At 45.7% G+C, this 27,714-nt stretch overlaps 1 protein-coding gene across 1 annotated transcript in view; it reads right to left on the minus strand.

Moving 5' to 3' along the window:
- Positions 1 to 27,714, minus strand: part of myo15aa (myosin XVAa) — a 224,886-nt gene that overhangs the window by 99,352 nt on the left and 97,820 nt on the right. The window contains exons 42-54 of the mRNA XM_068056767.1: positions 24,176 to 24,560; positions 20,784 to 21,032; positions 19,936 to 20,183; positions 19,441 to 19,610; positions 18,781 to 18,825; positions 17,672 to 17,748; positions 17,388 to 17,602; positions 16,282 to 16,403; positions 15,599 to 15,658; positions 12,863 to 12,938; positions 9,239 to 9,354; positions 8,348 to 8,466; positions 1,318 to 1,459 (exon numbers count right to left, since the gene is read on the minus strand). Coding sequence (XP_067912868.1) covers positions 1,318 to 1,459; positions 8,348 to 8,466; positions 9,239 to 9,354; positions 12,863 to 12,938; positions 15,599 to 15,658; positions 16,282 to 16,403; positions 17,388 to 17,602; positions 17,672 to 17,748; positions 18,781 to 18,825; positions 19,441 to 19,610; positions 19,936 to 20,183; positions 20,784 to 21,032; positions 24,176 to 24,560 — 2,024 coding nt within the window. The remainder of the gene's footprint in view (positions 1 to 1,317; positions 1,460 to 8,347; positions 8,467 to 9,238; positions 9,355 to 12,862; positions 12,939 to 15,598; positions 15,659 to 16,281; positions 16,404 to 17,387; positions 17,603 to 17,671; positions 17,749 to 18,780; positions 18,826 to 19,440; positions 19,611 to 19,935; positions 20,184 to 20,783; positions 21,033 to 24,175; positions 24,561 to 27,714) is intronic.

Here is a 27,714-nt window from a genome sequence, read left to right on the forward strand (position 1 = left end):
TGAAGGAGGGGACAGTATTAATGAGGTAAAGGAGTAGGAAATGAAGACTTTTGGAGTGATGAAGACTGGAGCGGTAGATAACTTGGGTACCAGAGGTTGTCCAATAAAGCTGAGGATGGGTGGGCAGCATACTGATGGCAGTGTACTGGTGACATTGTAATGCAGGGCACACTTTGTGCCCTGGAGACTGAACCAAGTGTTCCTGTGCCACACTGACACCAAGCTCCCATTCACCCAGCCCAACATTATGCCTTAATTCTAGCATCCCAGGACCAGCGTGAATGCCCATTATCAGTCCAGCCATTGCTGAACTCTGTGTAAGTGAGTTTGCTAAATGAGGGACTGTGTTCTGTCGCAGGTTATTACAAACGGGGTTGAAACTCTGCCTGTATATTGGCGAGTTTCACCACATCAGTCAAGGCTGAATTAAGCCTAGTTTCTAGAGGTGAAAAGGCAAGTGAGGAATCCAGCAGTGCACAGGTCCCCTTCAAACCCTTTTTTATTACTTAAATTGCAACAGCATTTGAGACTGTCGCAGGCACTATGGCCTGGATTTTCCAACTGGTTCTAATTTTAACAGCCAATGAAGCACTTAGAAGTGTAGTCATTATTGTAATATAGGAAACCAATGTATGGGGGTGGCGGTGTTGTAATATATATAATCTCACTAGACAAATAATCCAGAGCCCAGGCTAATGCTCTGGGGACAGGGGTTCAAATCCCACCACGGCAGATGGTGAAATTTGAATTCAATTAGTAAAACAAAATCTGGAATTTAAAAAAAAAAGCTAGTCTAATCGTGACCATGAAACCATTGTCAATTGTTGTAAAAACCCATCACTAATGTTCTTTAGGGAAGGAAATTTGTCATCTTTACCTGGTCTGGCCTAAATGTGACTCCAGACCCACAGCAATGTGGTTGACTCTTAAAAATACCCTCTGAAAAGGCCTAGCAGTTCAAGGGCAATTAGGGCTGGACAATAAATGTTGGCCTAACCAGCGACACCCACATCCCACAAAAAAAATAAGAAAAAATGCACAGCAAGCTCCCACAAACAGCAATGGCTAGATAATCTGTTTTAGTGATGTTGGTTGAGGAACAAATATTGTCCAGGATACTGGGGAAAACTCCCCTGTTCTTTGATTAGTACCATGGGATATTTTACATCCACCTAGAGTGGGACTTGAACCCATACCTACTGACTCAGAGGCGAGAGTTCATGCCTTGAATCATGAACATAAAGTTGTTAAGAAGCATTAACCACCTCCTTCATGCAACGACCATGTGAAAGAACCTAAAAGCAAGTCCTCACGCACCTTCTTCAGTTCAGTGATGAAGTAATCGATCATACTCTTAACTTGTGGAGCCTTGGAGGAAAACAGAATCAGCTTTTCATTGATGAGGTTGAAGTCCAGCATGTTCTTAGAAGGGATGGTGACAAACAAGATGTCTGTGTAGCTGAAAGGTGGCCATTAGGATAATGGTTAGATTGGGTATTGTAAATTTAAAGCACTGTTGGATCCATGCCTCTGACCCTGGATCCTTGAATGCCATACAAAATTCTAGTACAGAGGCAGAGTGCAGAAACTCATAAGCAGATGTGTACTGAATACACTGTACTTTCTCTGGGTTAACTGGGTATCGATACAGAAACTCATCATCTCCAAACCTGACTACCAAGGAATACAATAAGGAAAGAAGCTCCTGCCGGGTTACATCTGTCTTACCGAACTGAAAGCAGTGAAGCAGTTTGTGACGCATGGTTCCTTCCTCACACCTCAATTTCAAGAGGTCAGGTAGGGTCACCTGCTCCAAGTGACTATAAGACACTTCTTAGTGGCTGGTTATAGACTAACAATGGCAGAGTGTCAGACCTGCCAGGGCAGGTCAGTAACCTACAACAACAACTTGATTTATATTTAAAGTAATAAAACATCCCAAGGTGCTTCACAGGAGCAATTTCCAAACAAAATAGGACACCAAGCTACATAAAGAGATATTGGAAGTAAAAACAAGAAATATTGGAAATACTCAGCAGGTCTGGCAGCATTTGTGGAGAGAGAAACAGAGTTACTGCGTGGAATTTTATGAGTACTGCGACATTCCCGACGGTGGGACCGGAAGTTGTCGTAACTTCTACTTCTGCTGCAATTCCCGTTTACCACGTGATTTTGTATGTAAATGGGGTGTGCAGCAATGGGCACGGGAAACACATGGGATAAAGTGGCAGGGGTGGTTTTTCAATGGTGGAACCCACCATCACTGCCCCAAGCACCATGATCACCACAGATATAAAACATTCTGTGCTTGCAGCCTCAAGGTTCAGCAGCCTTCCTTTCATGTAAGTATCTTCAAACTAACTTAAATTGAAGTTTTTACTTAAATCAAAATATTTTTGCCTCCCTTATTTTGTGAAAGTCACCACCACCTTCACATCATTTATTTTACCTGCAGCCAAAGTGAATCTCATGGCAGCCAGCGGGCAGCGTTCCGCTCCATGGTTCAGTGATGCCTCCTTGCAGTTTCTCCTCCAGGCTGTCAGGGAAAGGTGGGAGGTCCTCTTCCCTGCAGATGGAGCGCAAAGACCCTCCTGCCTCACCAAGGCAGCCTGGATGGAGGTAACAGTGGAGGTCTCAAACTGTGGGGTCACTCATAGAACATGGGTGCAGTGCTGCAAGCTCATCAATGACTTGCTCAGATCAGCGAGGGTAAGTGGTCCTGGTGAAGCAGCTCCATTGTTTTCCTCCCTGGCTCTGTATCTTTAAGGCAGAAGGTATGCAAGGAATGTAATGGAAGGCGTGAACAGCCTTGGTGCCATTCACTAAATGATTTTGCGCCAAGATGAAGATTGGCATTGAATATGTGCTTGGATGTGTTGTGTGAAAGCCACTGCAGAATAAGTGATGTTGTTACATTTATACAATGGTTGTGATGCATTATTGGCCATGTCATTAAATCTGCATTGTCTCCTGCAGGATAAACGAAGCCACAACCAGCGTCAGCGTGCCAAAACAGGAGGAGGGGGTCCCTGACATCAGACTGCTGACCACGGCTGAGGAGGAGGCATTGGAGGTCATGCGAGGAGGGAGGTAGGGTGAGTAGAGATGGTGAGGCAGGAGCCACATGGCATAAGGATGAAGTGTCATCTCTGCTTTTGCAGCCAGATGTGGAAACTGAAGGAGTGCGAACTCATGTGAAGCACATGCTTAAAGTGCCTCTGTTTGTGTCTCCACTGTAGGTGCCCGCACTCGAGTCACAGAACGCCACGTGGCCCAATAATCCTCCTCTGGGGAGGAAGAAGCTGCCAGAGGGTGCACTGTCACCTGCCTCTTCTTCCATCTCCACCACCGCAGATACGTCCACATGGTCCGCGGCGGGTTTAAGATTAGAATCTGGGTAATAAGCTGGTGTGCACGACATAGACACGTCCCAGCAGCTGAGGAAGCATGTGCCAGCTGGGTCCACTGACAATCTGAGGACTGCTAGGATCAGCTCAGCCCTACCCTCATGATGATCTTCTGTTTGTTGCTACGAGAAGTCTGCTGGATGTGCAGCAAAGGTGTGTGGAAAATATGTCAGAGATACCTGAGGTCATGCGTGGCTTTGCACGTGCCATGGAGGAGTCCATGCAGGCCATGATATCTGCCATGGCCCAGGCATATGAGTGTATGGCTTCCTCAGTCGAGAGTCTGGCGAGCTTCCTGGCGAGTCTGGTTGAGCACTTGAGCCATATGCGATCGGACCTGCACTCCATCGCTGTTGCCATGGGCTCCATGCAGCAGAGTATAAGCGAGAGGGGACGAGGAACCTGAACTTCCCTCCAGGTGCTTCTTCCCCTCAGGGAGACAGGCAGGTGACATTGTGCACACAGATGGAGGTGGAGCGCCTGCCAGCTGGCCCAGGTCATCCTCTCAGGACACCCCCAGGGTAGGTGGCATATCGTCCTCCCCACTGCCATCGACCCCCTTACAGGGGATACTCAAGCACCAATGCTGCAGACCCCCAGTAGGATGGAGCCATCAAGCCCCGTTTCTCCAGAGGATGCCCGCTACGGTCATTCACAGCAACGGGGTAGTGCACTGAGCAGACTGCCTCAACCTCAGCTGCTAATGTCAGGATAGCACCTGGATGTAGTGGGAAAAAAAGGAAATTGAAACAGTTTTGAGCACAAAGGTGGCACAGGTGATGTACAGATTGTGAGAACAAAAAAGATTTATTAATGCATTTTTATTTCATGCAAAATTTGATTCACTCTCAGTAATGTTTCGCTTGGTTACAGATGGATACAATGATGTTTCCTGGAGGTCAATGGCAGGAGCAATATGCTTGCAAAGCATCGCAGGAATTGTCCAGTGTCCATTTTTCATTGGAATTTGAGCCTTCATTCTTCAATGATGACGGTTTTCCCATTGATGATTGATAACTTTTTCCAATACTGCCATGCCTTACTTTTGTTTTCTACAGTCATAACTTAACGCTGCTTGCAGTGGCATGTTATCGCATTCATTGTAGCCCGTGAATGATTTCAAATGGCAATCACATGAAAGTGCAGCCACGCTTTGTTAAGATTGCAGCGATGAATAGGACCTCATGAAAAAGGGAATTTCTGTGGGGAATTGTTATGTTTCTCCTCCCAACGTTCTTTGATGATCTGGCTTATTGTTGGCTTAAACATGCATAAATTAGGTTCTCCCTGATGTCCCTAGCATGTCTCTCCATGGCCGTCATATCGATGACAGCATTGCTGTCATTGTTGTCCTCCTCCTCAACCTCTTCATAGTCATCCTCATCTGAGCAGGTCTGGTGTTCCTCCTGTTCCTCCACCTGCAGAATGTTACCGTGTCTAATTGCAAGGTTGTACAGGGCACAGCAGACAATGATTATTCATGATACCTTCTATGGCGTGTACTGAAGAACCCCTCTAGACAGGAAAAGGCAATAGAATTGCATTTTCAGTATGCCATCATTGTGTTCAGTGATGTCTCTGGTGGATGCGTGTGCAGCATTGTAACATTGGGGATGACGCACTGGTGTCATCAACCATGTACAAAGGGGATAACCCTTGTCATCCAGGATCCAGTCGTCCACTTCGGCAGGTTCCTCGAAAATTACCGGCAGCTGGGAGTTCCTCAAAATGTATGAATCATGACAGGTCCCTGGAAAACGTGCGCAAACGTGCATGATTCTTCTGTGGTCACAAAGCAGCTGCAGTCTAAGGAGTGGAAGCTTTTGCAATTAACAAAGACAGTAGGCTGGTCCCAGGGAGCTCTAACGGCCACATGAGTACAGTCGATCACCCCTTGCGCTCTAGGGAAGCCAGCGATGGCACTGATGGCTGCAGACCTTGCTGCCGGGTTATCCTTGGCTATGGGTAAGTAGATGAAATCACTGGCATGGCGAAAAACGGCATTGGTCACCTCTTTGATGCACCTGTGGGTCACAGACTGTGAGATGCCACATATGTCGCCCGTGGATCCCTGGAAGGAGCTGCTGGAGAAAGATTGAGTGCAGCAGACACCTTGAGGGCAACTGGCATGGGATTCCCACCAAAGCTTAACAGCTGCAGGTCACAAGATCCGAAAAATTTCTGTGACCATTTCACGTGACATCCTTAGGCGTATCTGGCATTGTCTCTCTGACATTTGTAGGTAATTTGTCTGTCCAGAGGATGCGATGATGTGCCAGTGCCTGTCTCCTTACCTTTTTGTTCTGCCTGTTGCTGCTGGCGGCATCATGAGTTGAAGTAAAAGAGCCTTCCTTAGTCTTTCTCTTTGTACTATGGTACTTCCTATGGTACTAGACAAATTGGGTGTATGTGAGCAATGTCACTGTTGCTTTTCTGAACAATAAATAAGCAGAGCATGGCGATTCAGCCCTCTGTTGACACTGAGCTGAAACATCAAGGCAATGAACAGTTCCCTTATATCTGCCTTCAAATTGCAGCCAGGCAGAAGACACACCCCCTGTGGTTTGCTTCCTCCTACTCTCTTTGCTCTCCTTGAATGTCCACGTCATTTCCATTATCATTGGAGAAAATGGCGCAAGTGGAATTCAGGACAATTTTCCCCACCTTCCAACCTCCTCCTGCAACCTTCCAGCCTGAGCCCATCATGCTTGACCCACCCAATGTTACCATTACCCTTCCCTCCTTAACCATTGAACCACCCCCCCACCCCTTCCACAATACCATGCACAGCGTAATCATCAATTTATTCATCCCATCCCTTCCCCCGATCCTACTCCCATCACTACTGACATGCTGACTCTTACCCTTGAACCTCTTCACATCAACCTGAACATTGTTGCCAAGTCCCGTTCCCCTCCATATGAAGCTGTCGAATACCCACCCATTAGGCTTGACCTCACCCCCTACAGAATCCATTAGCCCCCATTGACTGTGATCGTACTAGCTAGTACTAGATCGTACTCTGCTAGCCAGTACCCTCAATTTACCCCACAGCTCCCCAATGTTGGCAGCACTCATCCCTCCCTTTAGGCCCTTGCCAAAGATCTTCACACAGTACTGATTCAATCCATTTACCACCCCTGCAGCTGACAACATGCATCTTCACCATCAACATCAACCATTCAACAACCTGGATGTTCCACCCACTCCTCCATGCACCCGATTGCCCCACCCTTCCCTCCCCGAGTACCCTGCCCTGATCCTCCATGCACCCGATCAACTCCACCCTTCCCTCCCCGACTACCCTCTCCTGATGCTCCATGTAGCACACCCCCTTGCCTTCGTCGCCATCCCGCGAAGATTCACCCTTGCTGGTGCCAAGCCTGGAGGCAAAGATCCATTGCAATGCTGGCGTTAGTTTAGTGGATGAGTTAAAGAGAGAAGAGAACAGACCTGAGACTCAACTGTACAAATTCAACTGCTGCATGCCACGGTGAAACAATCATGAACTGGTTGGCATGGTAATAGTGTCGCCATTCACTTAATCTGGAAGGTCGGACTGAATTGTAACTATGCATAGAGTGATGAGTATTCACGTTATTTATATGAATGCAAAGCTGCACTCCGCCACCATGCTGGAGGAACCCCAGAATGTCGCAAACGCGCCACCAACTTAATTCCTTTAAAATATCCCGCCTTCAGGAATCCGAGAAAACACCTCCTGCCTAATTATATCACCCCCATGCCACCAAATCCGCCGTGGCGGAGAGCATAAAATTCACCCCAATGTTTCAGTTCGACGACCTTTCACCTGTTCTGCTGATTAATTCCAGCACTTTCTGTTTTTATTTCAGATTTCCAGCATCTGCATTATTTTGCTTTTGAAAAGAGATATTAGAATAGGTGACCAAAAGTTTAGTCAAAGAGGTAGGTTTTAAGGAGAAGAGAGAGGCAGAGAGGCTTAGAGAGGGAATTCCAGAGCTCAGGGCCTTGGCAGCTGAAGGCACAGCTGCCAATGGTGGAGGGATTAAAATGGGGGATTCGCAAGAGGCCAGAATTGGAACAGAGCGGATATCTCGCAAGGTTGGAGGGCTAGAGGAGATTACAGAGGTAGGGAGAAGTGAGATTATGGCGTGATTTGTAAGCAACAATGCAAGTTTTAAATTGAAGACTTTGCTGGTCTGGGAGCTAGTGTAGGTTGAATGGGATTTGGTGCGAGTTAGGATACAAACAGCAGAGTTTTGGATGAGCTCATGTTTATGGAGGCTGGCCAGGAGACGGTTGGAATAGTCAAGTCTGGAGGTAACAAAGGCATGGGAGTGTGATTCAGCAGTAGATGAGCTGAGGCAAGGGCAGAAACGAAGGTGGAAGCAGGCAGATCTGGGTGATGGACAGGTTATGGGGTCAGAAGCTCAGCGCAGGGTCAATTATGACACTGTGGTTGTGAACGGTCTGGATCAGCCTCAGACAGTGGGCAACGAGAGGGATGGAGTTAGTGTTAGAGAACAGAGTTTGCAGTGTTGAGCGAAAACAATGGCTTAGAGAGAACAGCAGAAGCTTTCTTGCTGGTTTGTTGAGTATGGTACTGAACCACACAAATTAGGGAGGCCCCGGCTGTTAGGCTTATGATGAGTCAGCTGATCAGGATAACAAAAAGGGACTTGGGCTACAATCAGCCTCAGTATTCTTGGAGTAGGAAGGGAAGTTGCTGCTAGTTATTGTCCAGTAGACCCTGCAGGTAAGACATGTGGAATACAGGATCAAGATAAGCTGCAATGCCCATCATGGTAGAACAGCTGGTCAAATTATTGTCTAGGCACACAAAAGAACAATGGGCACTTGTTGAGAAACCAAGGACCCCAAGGAAAGATGGATTAGGATGGGGCAAGTCCTCAGGACAGCAGGGTGAAGTGAAACATATCGCAGTCTGCTCTCCGTACCTGTAGCTCCTGAGCACCCTCAGGTTCTCTGCTGCTGGGCTGCTAGCTCTCACTAGTTTCAGTAGGCTGATTCCTTTATGGGAGACTCCCAGAATCTGCACTCCAGTGCCCACACTGCCCTGCAAGAGTTTCACGAATGATTGGAAATTAGCAACAAGTTAAAAAACCACCAGGTAAAGTGAGCAGATACATTTTTAGGCTGTCTTTGTTCTCTCCCATTCCCTAGGGCCAAGCAGCGATCCAGGTGCAGAAAGTTCTGATGCTCACGGCTGCTCCTGTGCTGGCCACATTACTTTAGAGGAGAAATAATCAGAAAATGAAATGTTGGGATGTTGGTGTAAATCAGCTATTTGACTTTGGAGGGTGCAGTTAAGAGCCTCAAGAGACAAGAGAATAAAAACTCCTTTTCCCAGAGTAGCTGATCATGGAAAAGACTTCCAGGAAAAATCTGAATGCATAATTCCTTCAAAAATGAGCTGTATAAATATGGTTGGGAGTTGGGATGGGGGATTAGAGATTGAAATAGTTTCTGGGCAGAGAAAATGCCTGGAAGGCATCAACCAGATTTGGAGATGTAACTGATGCAGATTGCAGAACGTTGCTGAATAACCTTTGGGGACCAGACCAGAATATTTGTGCAGAGTTGGAGTTGAGGTACAGTTCGCCGTTATATAATTTAATGGTGAAAAGGCTCGAGGGGCTGAATGGTTGTCTCCTGTTCCTAAGTATCAATGAGCTGTCCTTTTATCAGAGACATTACTGCATTCTCCAGCCCATTATAGGTCCTCCACAAAACGCTGACGATTTTAAAAGCACTGCTAAGTAATATTTAAAGTCACAACATGCTACGGTTTAAATAAATTTGTGTAAATGCAGGAAAGTTGTCCTCACAGAGGCAGGGAACAGACGGCAGAAATAAACATCCCAAGTCTCTCTGGCCGCCATCACAATCTTCCTCTTGACAGCATCATCCTTCACCAGAGTTGAGGCTTGAATCTTGTTTTCAGCTGAAGAGAAATAAATGCCACTGTGTTATTATACACACTAACAATTATTGTACTTGTAGCAGTCTGAGTCATTCAAAGGGAATGCTTTCAAAAGGGCTAGGGGAGGATCCACTAACAGCAGTTTAACATTTATCTATTTAGCAGCGAATGCTGTTAGCATATTCGGGAAATGACAGGGAGGAGTCATTGAACCAGACAGTCTGAGGAAACTGGATTAACATCAGTAAAAATACAGTCAGTAAAACACATATCAGTTAGCATTTGCCAAACTCACTAACTCTTTCCAACCAGCACCTGACTGTCTACTTCCCTACTGATGTTAATTCAGCTCAGTAACTCCTCCCAGTCATTTCCTCGAGGAAAGCCAGATCATTGTATTTTGCATGCCCATGCTTCAGACTGGTTTTATTGAATGGTCACCTCCTGAAAGTATCATCCCCTGTATTTACAGATGCTGACTGGCCTGCTGGGTGTTTCCTACAAGCTAACCTACATAACTCTGAAAAGCTGATAAATAGTTTCAAAAAAACTGGCACAATCTCAATAAAATCTGACAACCCTAAAAGCAAAATACAACTGATAACCAGCCTGATTAAAGGGCTGGGACCAAAGCCAATGTTTCAAGGTGACTGAATAAATTACATTCTTTTTGTTATTACATTTCAAGGTTTCTATTAGTATTTTATGAAACATAGAAACATAGAAAATAGAAGCAGGAGTAGGTCATTCAGCCCTTCGAGCCTGCTCCGCCATTCATTATGATCATGGCTGATCATCCAACTCAGTAACCTGTACCTGCTTTCCCCCCATATACTTTGATCCCTTTAGACCCAAGAGCTATATCTAACTGCTTCTTGAAAACATACAATGTTTTGGCCTCAACTGCTTTCTGTGTTAGCGAATTCCACAGGCTCACCACTCTCTGGGTGAAGAAATTTCTTCTCATCTCAGTCCTGAAAGGTTTACCCCGAATCCTTAGACTAATACCCCTTGTTCTGGACTCCCCCACCATCAGGAACATCCTTCCTACATCTACCCTGTCAAGTCCTTTTAGAATTTTATAGGTTTCTATGAGATCCCCCCTCACTCTTCTGAACTCCAGCAAATATAATCCGAGGGCGGCACAGTGGCGCAGTGGTTAGCACCACCGCCTCACAGCTCCAGCGACCCGGGTTCAATTCTGGGTACTGCCTGTGTGGAGTTTGCAAGTTCTCCCTGTGTCTGCGTGGGTTTACTCCGGGTGCTCCGGTTTCCTCCCACAAGCCAAAAGACTTGCAGGTTGGTAGGTAAATTGGCCATTATAAATTGCCCCTAGTATAGGTAGGTGGTAGGGAAATATAGGGACAGGTGGGGATGTGGTAGGAATATGGGATTAGTGTAGGATTAGTATAAATGGGTGGTTGATGGTCGGCACAGACTCGGTGAGCCGAAGGGCCTGTTTCAGTGCTGTATCTCTAAACTAAACTAACCGACTCAATCGCTCCTCATACGTCAGTCCCACCATCCCAGGAATCAGTCTGGCTAAACCTTCGCTTCATTCTCTCTATAGCAAGAACATCCTTCCTCAGATAAGGAGACCAAAACTGCACACAATATTCCAGGTGTGGCCTCACCAAGGCCCTGTATAATTGCAGCAAGACATCCCTGCTCCTGTACTCGAATCCTCTCGCTATGAAGGACAACATACCATTTGCCTTTTTTACCGCCTGTTGCACCTACATGCTTACCTTCAGCGACTGGTGTACGAGAACACTCAGGTCTCATTGCATATTACCCTCTCTCAGTTTATAGCCGTTCAGATAATAATCTGCCTTCCTGTTTTTGCTACCAAAGTGGATAACCTCACATTTATCCACATTATACTGCATCTGCCATGCATTTACCCACTCATTCATCTTGTCCAAATCACCCTGTAGCCTCTCTGCATCCTCCTCACAACTCACCCTCCCACCCAGTTTTGTGTCATCTGCAAATTCGGGGATATTACATTTAGTTCCCTCATCTAAATCATTAATATATATTGTGAATAGCTGGGGTCCTAGCACCGATCCCCGCAGTATCCCACTGGTCACTGCCTGCCATTTGGAAAAAGACCTGTTTATTCCTACTCTTTGTTTCCTGTCTGCCAACCAATTTTCTATCCATCACAATACACTACCCCCAATCCCACATGCTTTAATTTTACATGCTAATCTCTTATGTGGGACTTTGATGAAAGCCTTCTGAAAGTCCAAATAAACCACATCCATTGGCTCCCCTCATTAACTCTATGAGTTACATTCTCGAAGAATTCTAGTCGATTTGTCAAGCATGATTTCCCTTTCATAAATCCATGCTGACTCTGTCCGATTCTATCACTATTCTCCACGTGCTCTGCTATAAAATCTTTGATAATGCACTCTAGAATTTTCCCCACAACCGACGTCAGGCTGACTGGTCTATAATTCCCTGTTTTCTCTCTACCTCCCTTTTTAAATAGTGGGGTTACATTAGCTACCCTCCAATCTGTAGGAACTGTTCCAGAGTCTACAGAATCTTGGAAGATGACCACCAATGCATCCACTATTTCTAGGGCCACTTCCTTAAGTACTCTGGGATGTAGATTATCAGGCCCTGGGGATTTATCGGCCTTCAATCCCATCAATTGTCCAAAACCATTTCTCTACTAATACTGATTTCCTTCAGTTCCTCCCTCTCACTAAACCCTGTGTTCCCCAACATTTCTGGTATGATATTTGTGTTTTTCTTTGTGAAGACAGAACCAAAGTATGCATTTAGTTGGTCAGCCATTTCTTTGTTCCCCATAATAAATTCCCCTGTTTCTGATTGTAAGGGACCTACATTTGTCTTCACCAATCTTTTTCTCTTCACATATCTATAGAAACTTTTACAGTCAGTTTTTATGTTCCCCGCAAGCTTACTCTCGTACTCTATTTTCCCCTTCTTAATCAATCCCTTGGTCCTCCTTTGCTGAATTCTAAACTGCTCCCAATCCTCAGGTCTGTTGTTTTTTCTGGTGAAATTATATGCCTCTTCCTTGGATCTAATGCTATCTCTAATTTCCCTTGTAAGCCATGGTTTGGCTATCTTTCCCGTTTTACTTTTGCGCCAGACAGGAATAAACAATTGTTGCAGTTCATCCATGTGCTCTTTGAATGTTTGCCATTGCCTATTCATCGTCATCTCTTTAAGTAATGTTTCCCAAATCCATCATAGCCATTCTATGACCTTTCTACAATTTAGTTTATCTCTGAAAACTGAAATCAAATACATTCTCATCAGACACACAAAAAGTAGTTACAGTGAGAGTGCAATGGGACTGCAGCTAACCCCAATATTCCATCTGTTGCATTGCTTTCAATTCAGAGTTCATGTTGGCATCGCACTCCTACCTAAATCCACCCGACATCTATTTCACTCCCCATCCTTCCATCTTTTTCACTTTCCCTCTCTGCTCTATTGCCATCCAGCCCCTCCACCCTATCCCAGCAGAGTTTGGAATACTGACCTAGTAGAGATTTCATCTTCATCTGTTCCTCTTTATTCAGTCTCACACAAGTTTCAGAGAACGTGTCGTTCACGATCTTTACAGAAATAAAGGAAAATCAAACAAAAAGTTATTAAGAAGCTACACAACACCTCCACAGAAAAGCAACCCCTGAACCCCTCGATTAGATCCTTGCTTCAAAATCTGTTATCAGATATATATCTGTTATTCGATATATATAAACTTGCCCAAAGCCCCTGATTAGAGTGCAGTCTGTAACTCACTCCCAAGTATGTGTTATTCTATATAGATTCCAGCCTGTAACTCACTTCTGGATATCTGTCATTCTATATATTAAACCTCCTAACCCTTCAATTAGATTGGAGTCTGTAACTCACTCCAGGTTATCTGGTATTCCATATATAAACCCCCAAACCCCTCGATTGGTTCCCAGCCTATAACTCTCTCCCAGGTATTTGTTATTCTATATATAAACCGCCTGAACCCCTCGAGTTGTTCCCTGTCTGTTATTCTGGGGTATCTGTCTACTCTTGTAATGTGCGATTTCTGTTGTTACACTCTTAGGTTAATGCTGAGCTTCGACACTGATTCCTCCAAAGATCTGAGTCAGACTTATCTGCGGTCTATACTCTCTTGCATCTCCTACTGGCCAGTTAGAGAATAGCATCAATGGGAATGCACCGATTCTGAGCTGCCTTTAGATGTTGCAGTGATGGGTAGGGGAGGTCAGGGCTAGTGTGGTGGTGGGAAAGTAAAATGACCTCACAGGAAAATCCATTTGTTTCTCCCAGAACAGGAGAACAGGATTAGATTAACCATGGATCCAATCCACTCATGGCACTTGGTCATGCGTTTCCATTTAGGTTTGCAATTTTAAAGTAAAACTTTAGGCCCAAAATTCATAGAAGCAAAAAGTGGCCATAAACATTCTGGGAGCTGGACCTCCAATTCCTGCTTTTCTTCCAAAATTTTAGCAATGCTTTAACTTGTTTTTCAAGCTGCCAATTGAATGCTACTGAATTTAATCAATTGTTTCATAACAAAGCAATTATTTCTTGTTTTAACACTTTACCAACAACCTGACTTATTTTGACGTGGTTTTGCATTGGCCTAGCTGTTACAGTAGGAATTATTTCGTATAGCAGGCAGCTCAATTAAAGCTCACATTTGATCATCTAGTATAACTGTAACTGTTTAAAGAATTGTACTGAAACAGGTGAACTTCTGGAAAATTAATCCCCATGTATTTGGACAGTCAGATAGTAGGTAAAGGCGGCTAAAAATAGTAAAAGCTCACCATTGAGTAAAGTAGCTGCAGAATGCAGGAGGTAGAGTAACTTAAAATTTAATCGAATCTAAATTTTTGATTCACATTACAAAATCACTCCAATCAAGGAAGGCTTCTTGTGCTCATATATTATTTCTTGTTGGGAGCAACACAGAAAAGAGAAACAGCAGCTGATGATAGGTGAATAATCCTCAGCAATCAGGGACTCTGAAACTCTTGCATAAAAATGCAAGGAATTGCAGAAAGTTACCAAAATATGGATCAGCTTGTTTACATAAAATTAGCTAAACTTGAGTTAAGATGTGGAATATATGTTAGATGTTTAAAATTAAAAATTTGCTGCTCTCTAAAACTTTAATTTAAAATGAAACAATCAAAGTGAAATATTTTGGTGGGAGTGTATGTCACAAGACTGAGTATTAAAAACTGGAGAGGTGCAGGGAGGCAGAGAAAATAATAAATACCCCCATAAAATACCACCCCACAAAAGTACTAACTTAAGCCAGGCTCAAACCCGGGAGCATAGATATTGAACCAATCCACACAGAGGCTAAGACCGGAGAGAAATTGCTCCAAATTCAATGTCCCATTTCTGAAGGAAACTGGATATCTACTATGTCAGGCAAACCCCTCCCCACCTACCAAAACTGAGGCACACATTATTTCGCCACATGAACATTAAAACTTAAAATTGCAAGCCCTGACTGGAAGGACATTTTCATTGTACTAGCAGTGTTGGAACAATGGGGACCCAGTCATTGCTTCCCCAATACACAGAAGAAGTGGTCAGATCAGTTTTAGTCACATGACTAACTGGCTGTTGCAGAGAATTTGAACTTCCAACAAAGGATTTAAACTGAGACAAAGCCGTGTGCTCATGGAGTAAAGATCTCTCCTGGAATTGAAGCAAGAATTACAGCCTCTCCTGTCTGCCTGCTTCCATCTCCTTCCCTTGGAACTGAACCTTGTGAAAACATGTGAAACTCAAAGAGAGAAAAGTTTCCTACGTGAACAAGGTTTTTAAGAAGACTATTGGGCCCCAACGAAAAGCAAGACTACTTACAAAAGGACTACAGTGAGCTCAAAGCACCGTAACAAGATATTGCCTCAAATGCCTCTCTACTATATTTTCCTCTTCTCTTTTCTGTTCCTATCTGCATGTGTATATCGCCTGTGCATGCTGGAGTGGGTGTGTCGTATATCCGTAGGCATGAGCCGTATTAGAGTTTAAGTTGAGAGTTTAATAAAATTTCATCTTTCTTCTTTAAACCTCAGAAAGCCTGTGTGAATTGGTTTCTTTGTCTTGTAATTGGAAAGTTGTGAACAAAATTTACAAAATGAGGAGCTCAAAATAAAGTGTATTTAAAATTAAACCCTGTTACAATAAGACCAGGTGACGATAGTAACAGACCCCTAGACACCTTTCACATCTGGTCTAGTTTTCTTACCTGTCTGAAAATAAGATCCAGTATCACAGGGCTGTGGAAACTGTCCTTGGGATAAAATACCTGAAGCAGGGAAAAAATAAAATACAATATAAAATGGCGTGAACAGGAGCCTGTATCGCTGACTTTACTGAATTACTGAGCATAGGAACATGCCAGTGAATGTGGCCTCACACAACACCTCTTACACTTGCACATATTTTCGCTGAGCTGTGACTTGTTAAGAAGCACAGATTGCAGCACTGGTGGCAACAGGGAAGAAAGCAGACTGCTCCCTGCGTTTGGGCCCATTCCCAGTCTCCTGGGGCAAACTCCCTGGGCCTACTTCCTGGTCCTGCAGGGCCCACTCCCCATCCCCCCGGGGCCCACTCCCCATCCCCCCAAGACCCACTCCCCAGCCCCCTACCTCCCACCCCCTCACCCCACTGGTCCCAATCCCAGTCTCACAGGTCCACACCCAGCCCTCAGGGCCCAGCCCCCGGGTCCACTCCCAGCCCACAATACAGATTCTGTCTGAGAGCTGCTTTAGATTGGATACAGCTGCAGTTGAAGTTATGGTCTGTCCATGTCCCACTGCACACCTCTCATCTTCATATGCAATTAGGAATATTCTCAGGGCAGTTTTTGTGGCTGTTGTCAGTTTTTGCTAATTTTCTGGGTTGCTATGACTACCCTTGTCCTGGTACCTCTTTGCGGATGTAGATGTCACAGGGCATTTTGCTGTAAGTGTAGTATCCCTCGCAGGGCTGCCCATGTAGCTGTGTTTGGATCCTCTCGTCTTCTCCTGTCAGTTCCCGAGAAATTGAGGCTGGGAGGCGTAAGTGGAAGAACGAACTTGGTTTAATTTAGTTCCTTCACATCACTCAGACTGTGTCACAGCTCCTCACACACAACTCATTTCCCTGACTACACTTGAAAAAGTAACGTGGCAGACAATTTTTGTGCACAGCAAGGTTCCACAATCAGTTAAGGCTAAAAATTGGATAAGACTCATTCATGGGCATGGGGATTGCAATGCACAATTACCCTGTGCATGGTGAAAGTAATGCAGGCAACAAACAAACTTTGTGGTGCCTGCTCATCTACATGATTGTGGCATGCAGCCCAGCAATAAATGCACTGCTGAGTGACTCTATGGTCAGCAGGGACCCTAGGTTTGTGCAAGGCTAGTACCAATTAAAGCTAGCCTGCAGTTCTTAAGGCCAACCTTGGCCTTGTGTTGGAAATGTCTGTGAAACTGATTCTCAGAAGGAAGAAAGAGGATTGATGGAGCAGCAGGCCAGAGGGAGGATTCCCAGCTTCTCCGAATAAGGAGGGAGAAAGGAGAGAGATCATCTTTCCACAGGGATCAGGAGATTGTCTTGAAAGACGTCACTTAGGGCTGGCTTTTATGGGCCCCCTTAAGTCTGTGGGGTCACGGAGAATCGCAATGGGTGGTAGGGGGGGCGGAGGGCCCATTGCCTCCCCGTTGCCAAGCGATCTTACCAGGGGTGGGATAGGCCAACGACAGCCTTCCCACCCAGAGGCCAAATGAGGCCCTTAAGTGGTTTATTAATGGACAATTAAGGGCCTCTTCCCATTGCAGCTGGTATCATGTGGAGAGGGCATCTTCCCCTCCATGCGGGCTTGGTGGAGGGGTCCCTCCTCCATGGGCAATCTGTGGCTCACGGAGGACTCCCACCAGGAACCATTTCACCCCCTGGGACCCCTCTCCCCTGGACTGCAAGATCACTCCCTCGCTCCCCCTTGCCAGGGGCTTCCGGTCTGGCCCCAGCGACCCTGCCTCATCTACCTGAGGTCCGGGGTTCCACTGCTGGGCCTGGATCTGTGGCCTCTGCAGTGGCCACCACTCCCAGTGGGTGCGCCGATACTGCTGAGCTGCTGGCCCTCTGATTGGACAGCAGCTCATGGAGGCGGGATCCACGTCCCTTTAAAGGGATGGAGATTCCGGTGTCGGAAACTTTGATGTAAAAGGACCGGAGGATTGCTCCGGGGGGTGGGGCGGGGCTGCAGGTAAAGGTTGAGGAGTGGTTTCACCCGCCTTTTTGGCCCGGCTCAGGGAACCCTGCCTCTTACACAAAATCCAGCCCTAAGTAGGGAATGAAGCAATAGACACAGAGGTCAATGAAAGGAGATTGGCCTTGAGGACCTGCCTGCAGCAGCAGAAAAAGTTCAATGACCTCACATGAATAGTCGTCAGTGATTTCATCTTTAAATGACATATCCTGCCCACAGCACTGCCAACCTCACACATTGCTCAATGCATCATATCTCCATCGCTCACCCATCAACAATCTCGAGCAATCTGGACTCATGCCAACATTCATATGCTCGACCTTACCTTCACACACTTATCACTACTGCCAGCCTCACACCCACATGTCAGCTCCCACATACTTCCAACTATTCAGCTATGACAGGCACATCACCCAAACACATTTGTGAGCAGCAAAGAACCGCCGGACAACATGCATGGCTGCCCTAGAGGAGACACTGTTTCATAGGAACATACAAATTAGGAGCAGGAGTAGGCCACTCGGCCCTTCGAGCCTGCTCCGCCATTCAATAAGTTCATGGCTGAACTGATGACTCCACATTTCCACTTACCCCCAATAGCCTTCCACCCCCTTGCTTATCAAGAATCTATCTACCTCTGCCTTAAAAATATTCAAAGACTCTGCTTCCACCGTCTTTTGAGGAAGAGAATTTCAAAGACTCACGACCCTCCGAGCGAAAATATTTCTCCTTATCTCTGTCTTAAATGAGCTACCCCTTATTTTTAAACAGTGACCCCTAGTTCTAGACTTTCCCACATGGGGAAACATCCTTTCCACATCCACCCTGTTTCGCATTATTGGCACAACAGTCACAGAAGCTGTTGCACCTGGTGTCGCTGAAACTTTCCAGGATGATCCAGGATGATGGCATAGTCCTGCCTGCACCTTCTCAAATTTCACTTCATCCTCACCCTGCTAACTAGTACAAAGTACAAGTTGTGGATGTTGTGACCATGCACCTCTTGTCTTCCACCCACATCCCATTCCCTTACTTAAACCATCCTCTTCTGCATTTATGTTTTCAGCTACCGAAAATCTTCCACCTGGCCAGCCAGTACAGCCTCACAATGAAGAACAAGAAGAGCAGACGTCTTGACTTTGTGTGATGGAGTTGCCAGCTCATTTTACATCTCTTCCATTTTTATTTCCATTGACAGACAAGTTCATTTCAATCTGCAAGATGTCACAAGCAAACAGCATTCTGGCTGATCCACGCCTGCATTTACTTCACAACAGATGGACTTTGTGCCCTTAAATGGACACAAAAAACCATAAAGGTTTATAGCACAGCTGGAGGCCATTTGACTCACTGGGCAGAATTTTAACTGATGGATCTGCTTGCAGCAGTTTCCTGACTAATCAAGCCGGTAGGCACAATCACAACCCGTACCTGACTGTTCAAGCCTCACTCTTTAAAGGAACAGAATGGATCCATGCTACAAATGTCAGGACACAGGCAGCAACTGCAATGTTGGAGTCTCAATCTGGGAAGGCTGGCCCCTGATGTCCACCTCCATGGAAAGAGTGGCCACGTGCATGGAGCATCAGATGTGGCAGGCAAGCAAGTACTTGCTGGCCCTGACCAAAAGCCTGCATACTCGGTCTTCCAGTTTAAATAGGATGGAGGAAAGCCTCACCAGGGTCTTTCAGTGCCTCACTGAAGCGCAGCAAAGAGCGCTCCAACTCTTGGCGAGCAGGGAATGCCTGTGGGCCATGTGAGGGAACATGGTGAAAGGGCACATGGAAGTGGGGACTCTGTTCAAGGTGCTCCCACTCCTCCCCCCTTGCCACTTCCTCAGCCAGAGCCCCACATGCTGACTCCTGTCCCAATAACCGAGTCTGCCCCTGCACAGGTGCAGGTGGGCAGCCTTTGGCAGGGTGCTTGAAAACCCAGGGAACGTCGGCCACGAGCATCTGAGTAGTTGAGCAGGGAAAGGAGCAGCCTGTCTCCAGCTCTGCTGAAGCCACAGGGAAAAGGAAAAGAAAGACTTTGTAGTTTCACTAGGGTGTTTAAAAGTGTGTTAATTTCTCGAATTCATTGTAAATGTTTATGCACCATAAACTTTAATTCAAGTCTCCTCGGTCCAGTCATCTCCACTGTTGCCTCTCGCCTGCCAAGTTGTCATCAGTCTTGAGGTAAATGGTATGACAGGAGTAGAAGGCGAGCAGCCGGTGTCAGGGAATTGTAAGGATTATTAACTGTGGGAATACGTTGTGTTGGGTTGGGGGGGTGTGGTGGGGGGGGGGGGGTGCAATAGGTTTAGCATTAGTGAGCCACGTGACTCCATAGCCTCAGGTTAGCTGAACTGTGCCAGTATGAGGCTTCCCAGGCATCACTGGCAGCTAGGTGTGCAGCTTCAGGCTCCTCCTCCTCTTCCTCCTTCGAAGATGCAGAGTGGTCATCACCCTCCATCTCCTGCAGCTCCAGTTCTCTCTGCTGCACTATGTTGTACAAGGCGCTGCACACCACTATCATTCGGAACACCCAGATCTGTCCAGGCATCTGAATTGTATCTTCACCAACCCAATGGCTTGCTCAATTATCACTCTTGTGCTCATGTTGCTTCTGTTGCACCTTTCCTGTGTATCAGTGGTAGGGCTCCTCACAGGTTTTTAGATTAGATTAGAGATACAGCACTGAAACAGGCCCTTCGGCCCACCGAGTCTGTGCCGAACATCAACCACCCATTTATACTAATCCTACACTAATCCCATATTCCTACCAAACATCCCCACCTGTCCCTATATTTCCCTACCACCTACCTATACTAGTGACAATTTATAATGGCCAATTTACCTATCAACCTGCAAGTCTTTTGGCTTGTGGGAGGAAACCGGAGCACCCGGAGAAAACCCACGCAGACACAGGGAGAACTTGCAAACTCCACACAGGCAGTACCCGGAATCGAACCCGGGTCCCTGGAGCTGTGAGGCTGCGGTGCTAACCACTGCGCCACTGTGCCGTCCCACTGTGTCATCAGTCGCATCCTCAGAAGAAGAAGCCAGCTGCTGAGTCTGTTTGGAGCTTGGGAGATCTGTGGTAGACTTGACTGATGCTAAACGAAGGCATCATGGCAACTTCCTGGATATCTTGAACAGAGATAAATCATGATATTCCAGTGGTTACACACCTGATGCACATTGATGAGGTGGAATCCCTTTTGATTGATGAATACTGCTGATTGATCTGTGGGCACCTTGATTGCCAAATGGGTGCAATCGATGACTCCTTGAACTTGTGGAATCCAGCCATTGCAGAATTCAAGGGCCCTCTTGTTCCGACTGGCCTCATCAGTTGTAAGTGGACATAAGTGGTGGTCCTGGCAAGCATGGCATTGGTCTCCTGGGACATGCACTTGTGTGTAGCAGATTGTGAAATCCTGCAGATGTCACAAGAAGATCCCTGAAAGGAGCCGGAGGTAAAATCTTCAGGACTGTGGTGACCTTGACCACCACTGACAATGCATTACTACTTGGTCCACTTGGCAGGAGGTCCTCTTCCAAGAGGTGGCAGATGTCAGCGACCAACTGTTGAGGAAGTCTGAGCCTCCTGAGGCACTGTTGCTCAGTCATATCCAGAAAGATGATACTCTATCAGTGTTGGGGTTATTGTTTCCTGCGAGATTGAGCTCTATGTTCATCCCCTCTGCCTTGGGGAGAAGCAGGTGGCTGAGGAGAAGGCAGCTGCTGCTCCTGACAGTGTTGCTGGTGTTGCTCCTTTTATGCCTTATCAGGGGTCGGATTTATATTCTGGTGTCGGGTCCCTGTGTCATGTTTACTTCTGGGTCCTGAGTCCACACCACATCGGCAATGCGCATGCATTGCAATTTTAATTGGGAAAGTAGTTAATTGGCCAGAGTGTGTTCACTGCCCAATTAAACAAGAAAGTCGTGAATTTATTATACTTAACAATCTAAAATGGACCTAAAAAAAATTTATGCGACACGTTCATGCACACATTCACACGAAACGCACACACACCCAACTAGATTACAGAGGGAAAAGTAGACTTTGTGGTTGGATTAGAGTCCAGAATAAATGGAAATTACATACAGTCTGTGAAGTTGGATGATTCGGTGGTCTTCCAGCTGGAGTTGTATCCTTGAAGTCCTTGGCTGGTCAAACTACACTTTGTGGCTGGCCCGCTTGGCTCAAGGCTTTCTTGGAGGCAGAGTTGTAGGTGGCTCTCCTCCCCTAGTCTCTGTCTGTCGCAATCTGTAGGTTTGGAGGGCCCATAGTCACTGACGGAGTTCAAACTTGTGTTGTGTGGAGAGAGAAAGGCCCACAGCCTTACTGCTGCTGCACAATCTGAGTTTCTGCCTGTCTGTCTTTGTTCAAGGCAATATTTTGGCTTTCAGAGATGGACAGATATGCTGGTCTCTGTGTATTCACTGGAACCTTCTAATAATATTCAAGGTTCGGAATTGGCTCCCCAGTCCCCAGGATGCCAAAAATTATACTTGGATGGGTTTGCTCTTTCAAAGTCAAGATGTACAGATTGCCTTGAATGTCATGCTAATGAAGCAATCTTAGGTAATTCAATCACTTAGACGGTGGGTCTTTGAAATGTGAGAAGGTGTTTCGGAAGCAAATTGTGGTGCCCATATTGGCTGCTAGTTTTTTTTAAAAGTTAACTGCAGGATTTTTTCCACTAAACGTTTAATGTAAGTTTCTAACCGACAAATTAATAATCCCTCATTTTGCAGATCATGTTTTCTTGACAGTCCCCTTTCCGGCTGTGATACCGTTTTAACATATTGATATGGCACAGCCTTTTCTTTTTCTTACAACCTGGGGTGTCACTTATATAATTCACCTGGCTAATTCTCTTTACTACTCTGGACCCTGGATACTGAACCGGGTTTTCAGTGGTTCTCCCTGTATTGATAATAGCACTAACACATGGTCTCCGGGCTGAAATGTTCTGGCCTTGGCATGTTTATCTGCCTGCCTTTTCACTGTTATCTTGGAGGGTTAAGTATTCCTGAGCCACTGCACAGTCTCTCATGAGCCGTTCTCGGAACATGGAGATGTAGTCTAACAAGGAAGATTCGTACCTGAGTCCCAAAACCTGCACTGGTCTGGTGTACCTCTCCTTGATTAGTTTTATAAACTAATTCAAAGGAACTAAAGCCAGTGGACTCATTGGGTGAGTCCCTGGTAGCAAACAGAAGAAATCACAGCCCTTTGTCCCAGTCATGGGGGTACTCATGGCAGTATGTCCTGATCATTGTCTTTAGAGTCTGGTGGTACTGTTCCAAAGCCCCTTGTGACTGTGGGTGGTAGGCTGTGGATTTTAGCTGGGTGATGCCCACATTACCTATGACATTTTGAAAAATACTGGACATAAAATTTGTGCCCTGATCCAACTGATCTCAGCAGGTAGCCCATATCGGGTGAAGAATTGGGTTAGCCCTTCCACCACTACCTTGGCAAAGATAGCGTCATAGAGTCATAGAGTTATACAGCACAGAAACAGGCCCTTCGGCCCATCGTGTCCGTGCTGATCATCAAGCACTTATCTATTCGAATCCCATTTTTCGCACTTGGCCCGTAGCCTTGTATGCTATGGCATTTCAAGTGCTCATCTAAATACTTCTTAAATGTTGTGAGGGTTCCTGCCTCAAAAGGATCATTATAAGACATAGTCATAGAATTATACAGCACAGAAACAGGCCCTTCGGCCCATCGTGTCTGTGCCAGCCATCAAGCACCTAACTACTCTAATCCCATTTTCCAGCACTTGGCCCGTAGCCTTGTATGCTGTGACATTTCAAGTGCTCATCTAAATACTTCTTAAATGTTGTGAGGGTTCCTGCCTCTACCACCTCTTCAGGCAGTGTGTTCCAGATTCCAACCACTCTCAGGGTGGAAAAAAGTTTTCCTTGAATCCCCTCTAAATCTCCTGCCCCTTACCTTAAATCTATGTCCCCTGGTTATTGACCCCTCCGCTAAGGGAAAAAGTTTATTCCTATCTAACCTATCAATGCCCCTCATAATTTTGTATACCTCAATCATGTACCCCCTCAGCATAGATAGTTCTTAGAGGGATAGCTTCTGGAAATCGGGTAGCCATAATGGTGAGAAGATACTGGTAGCCCCCTTTTGTTTGCGGCAGGGACCCACACAATCCATCAGCACTCTGCTGAATGGTTCCCCAAAGTCGGTATGGGAATTAGGGATGCAGGCTTTATTGCAGATTGAGGTTTCCCCACAACCTGGCACTTGTGGCAAGTCTTAGAGAACTCCACCACATCCCTGTGGAGATATGGCCAGTGAAAATGCTGTCTGATGCGGGCTTGGCTTTTCCTGATACCGACATGTCCAGCCATTGGAATCTCGTGGGCTATTCTCACTATTTCCCTACAGTACCTCGGCGGCACCACTACCTGGTGAACCACAGTCCATACTTCATCTGCAGGTCTGTGAGGAGGTCTCCACTTCCTCATCAGCACCTCATCCTTTAAATAGTAGCACTCTGAAACTCCCTCTGCTCCAGCTTCAGTGGGCAGTCTGTGCTAACTTTTTTAACCCTGGGTCGGCTTGCTGAGCCTCGACCAAGGAAGACCCATTTAGACCATCCTTTGGGTCCTCTAACTTCCCAAAGATGATTTCAGATAACCCGATAATAGGATCATCTGTCGGCAGTGCCAGTTCAGCATCCTCTGAAGGAGTGTGTTTGGCCATGGACGGGATCACCACACAGTCAGGAAAAATGCCAGGGACCCTTTCCTGTAACTGCTCTGTCTCTTTGACCTCTTTCGGTCTCTCTAAAACCACTGAGGAAGCTGTCACCTTCACCCCCACCAGATCATTACCCAGGAGCAGGTCGACCCCATCCACAGGTAAACTAGGGACAAAACTCCAACGTTCCCGGTCCTGAAACAAGGTCGCACTCCAGGTGCACCCTGTATAAAGGCATGGGCATATACCTTACTCCGATACTGTTTATTAGCACTCTAGCATTCAATGCACTCTCTGGGGGAAGGGTCATGCTTTTTCCCAGCAGAAGGGATTGGGTGGCCCCTGTATCCCTAAGTATGACTATGGGCTTACTTGCCTCACTCGAGGGGTATGGGGTTACTTTTTCTTCGGACACAAAATCCTGGTAACTCTCAGGGATTTTGTTAAGTTTTCCCGCATTCTCAGTGGTAGGTTTACTGGGTTTTATCGCCGCAGTTAAGGCCACAGCCTTGTCCGCTGTGCTTTCCATCAGGGCCCCTTTTCCTGCACTGGCCTGGTGTACCCTGACTAAACCTATGGGTTTTCCCCGTAACTTCTAGCAGTCAGCTTGAACCTACCTTGTTACAATGGAAACATACAGTCTTCGGGGCATCACTCCTGTTCTCAGCACTATCCTTTTTGGCCTGAGGAAGGCTTCCTATGTTTCCAACACTCCCTTCTCACTCATGGCTGTTCCTCCTCCTATAACCCTCCCACATTCTATCCTTTCCAGGTTTTTGGAGGTGACTAGGGAAGGGTTTCCCTTGGGGCAAGGGATTGTGAATAAGTGCATAATCATCAGCCAGGATTGCTGCCTGTCTGGCTCTTGGAACCTTTTGTTCCTCCACGTGGTTTCTTATGGAAAGGGGAAGTGAGTTTTTGAACTTCTCGAGGAGGATCACTCTCTGAGGCTTTCATAGGTGGACTCTATCTTGAGTGCCCGTATTCACTGGTCAAAAGCAAGCTGCTTAACTCTTTCAAACTCGAGGTAAGTTTGTTCCGGCTGCTTTCAGAGTGTTCAGAATTTTTGGCAGTATGTGCCCAGGATAGCATTTTTAGTCATCTCAAAATCTGATGAACTCTCATCAGGCAACAGTGAATAAACCTCATGGGCTTTTCCTGTTAGTTTTCTTTGCGATAACAGTGTCCAGCTCTCTTCAGCTGGCCACTTCAACAGTTTTGCAAGCTTTTCAAAAGAGATGAAAAATGCTTCCACATCCCCCTCATTGAACTTTGGTATCAACTGGGAAAACTTTAAGAGTTCAGCACTCGGTCCCGAGCTAGGGGTAACTCCTTCACTAGCGGTGCCTTCACTAGATAAATTGGGCGTTCACCTATTCAGTTCAAGTTGCCTTAACTCCCTTCGGATAGCTCTTTCTTTTTCCCTTTCCTGGAACTCTCTCTCCTCTTTCTCTCTCTGGAAAGCCCTTTATTTCTCCCTTTCCTGAAATTCTAATTCTAGTCTCCTCTGTTCTGCACCTTAGCTAATGTTACTTTATCTATTTCAGATTCTATGCCTATCTCCAGTTCTTCAATGTCAATTTTAAAATGGTTGGCCACAAGTTTTCGGATTTCAGGCTTCCTAACTTTTGGGTGGATAGTAATCTCTAACAGCCCAAGTACATTCCTCAACTCTTCAACAGATAGGGCTTTTAACCTGGCCTAAGTTACTTCACTCTGTTCTAAGAAGGTGCTGGCCTCGCATGTGGACATTAACTGTAGCACTGAAAACCACAAGAAAACCTGTATTGAAGTTTTTAAATTATTGCTAGGGAACAATTTGGTTTCCTGCCTCCAATTTCCCATTTGTGTTTGTATTTGCTCCCAGACGTGAGCCCCCAAATGGCCAAATGAGGAGGGGGTCAAAGGGCTTCCCGCTTTTCCCTCTCTTTGTTTGACTACAATAGGTTTAATTCTTTCTTAAATGTATGTCCTGGCCAATTCAGTAGGTGTTTGATTACTTATTTGCAATGATCACAACAAAAAACAATTGGACAGGTTTTCTTGAGTTAACAAAGAAAGAGGTTAAGTTTATTGTAGCTAAACCAAACTAACAAAAATAATAAACAACACGGCAACTTTTATGCACACACACACAAATAGGTTACAGAGTGGGGAAAGGTAATTCGGTTGAGTTAGAGTCCATAGAAAATAAAGGTATACAGTCTGTGGATTTGATGATTTGGCTGACTTCTATCTGAATTCGATGGTCCTGAGGCTTTTAGTTTGAAGAGGTAGACGACTGGTTCGGTGGGTCTCTTGAAGACAGTGATGCGGATTATTTCCTCCAACGGGATTTCTGATTGTAGCTGGAGTATGCAAAGGTGGTCAGTCAACAGGCAGGATTTGAAAGCTTTCAAGCTGGAATGGAGAGAGAGAGAAGAGAGAGAGAGACAGAGAGACACCCACTCAGGTCTGTACGTGTCAGAGTCCAGTTGTTTCTCCTCTGCTGCAGAGAAAACACCAGCTTAAAAACACAGATGGGAGGGGCTTGTCACATGACAGTCACTCAGTCATTCAAGCATAGCATTTAGCAGTATTTCTCTCTTGCCAGAAAGAAAAAAGAAAAAGCAGTTCCCTGAAACCTTCTGGGTCTTGGTTCTTGCTGGCATATGAGCAGACATTTTGTCTCCCTCCTCACAGTCCTTTGCAATGTAGGATACAGGGATGCAAGTTAGGCAACCATCCCAAACTGCCAGCAAAATCATCCTTGTAGCTTTTCTTTTTGAAATGTCTTTTAAAAAAATATATAAATTCAGGTCTCCAGTCAGTGGATTAAAGAAAATTACCATTCAACAAAGTACATTGGCGTAACAGTATTCCTAACATCAACGTCCTCAATTTTTAACTTTTAAAGATTATATTTATATTAAGTTTCTTCCTGGGACTAGAGGAGGTGGCTAAGGAAAGAAAGCTAAATCATGAGTTACACTGTAGTGCCTCGTGTATGCTGAGATTGAACCACTGGGAACTGATTTTTTTAAAATTTCTAAATATGTATTTTATCTCAGTATAGATTCTAGGATTGACAGCTTCCAGACTGTAGCTAGTTGGGGATCTAGACAAGGCCTGCTTTGGTTGGGAGTGTTGGTTGTCCATTTCAAGGATCACTTGAGAATCAAGTCGGTGCTGTGGATTCGGTGACTGGAGCAAAGAGCTCGGTCCCCTTTAGGCTCTGTGTGTGTGTCTTTGCTTTGTGTCTCTCTCCTTATTCAATTTCTCAGTTTCTCCCCTCTTCCTCTTCACTCTGTCTCTGATTTGCTTTGATCCTCTTGCTTTCTATCTATTCTGAGTGGAAGGGTGTGGGAGGGAGTGGGGATCTTGGTGAGGAGCTCAACT

This window comes from Heterodontus francisci, chromosome 24, assembly GCF_036365525.1.
Source record: "Heterodontus francisci isolate sHetFra1 chromosome 24, sHetFra1.hap1, whole genome shotgun sequence".
Lineage (NCBI taxonomy): Eukaryota > Metazoa > Chordata > Chondrichthyes > Heterodontiformes > Heterodontidae > Heterodontus > Heterodontus francisci.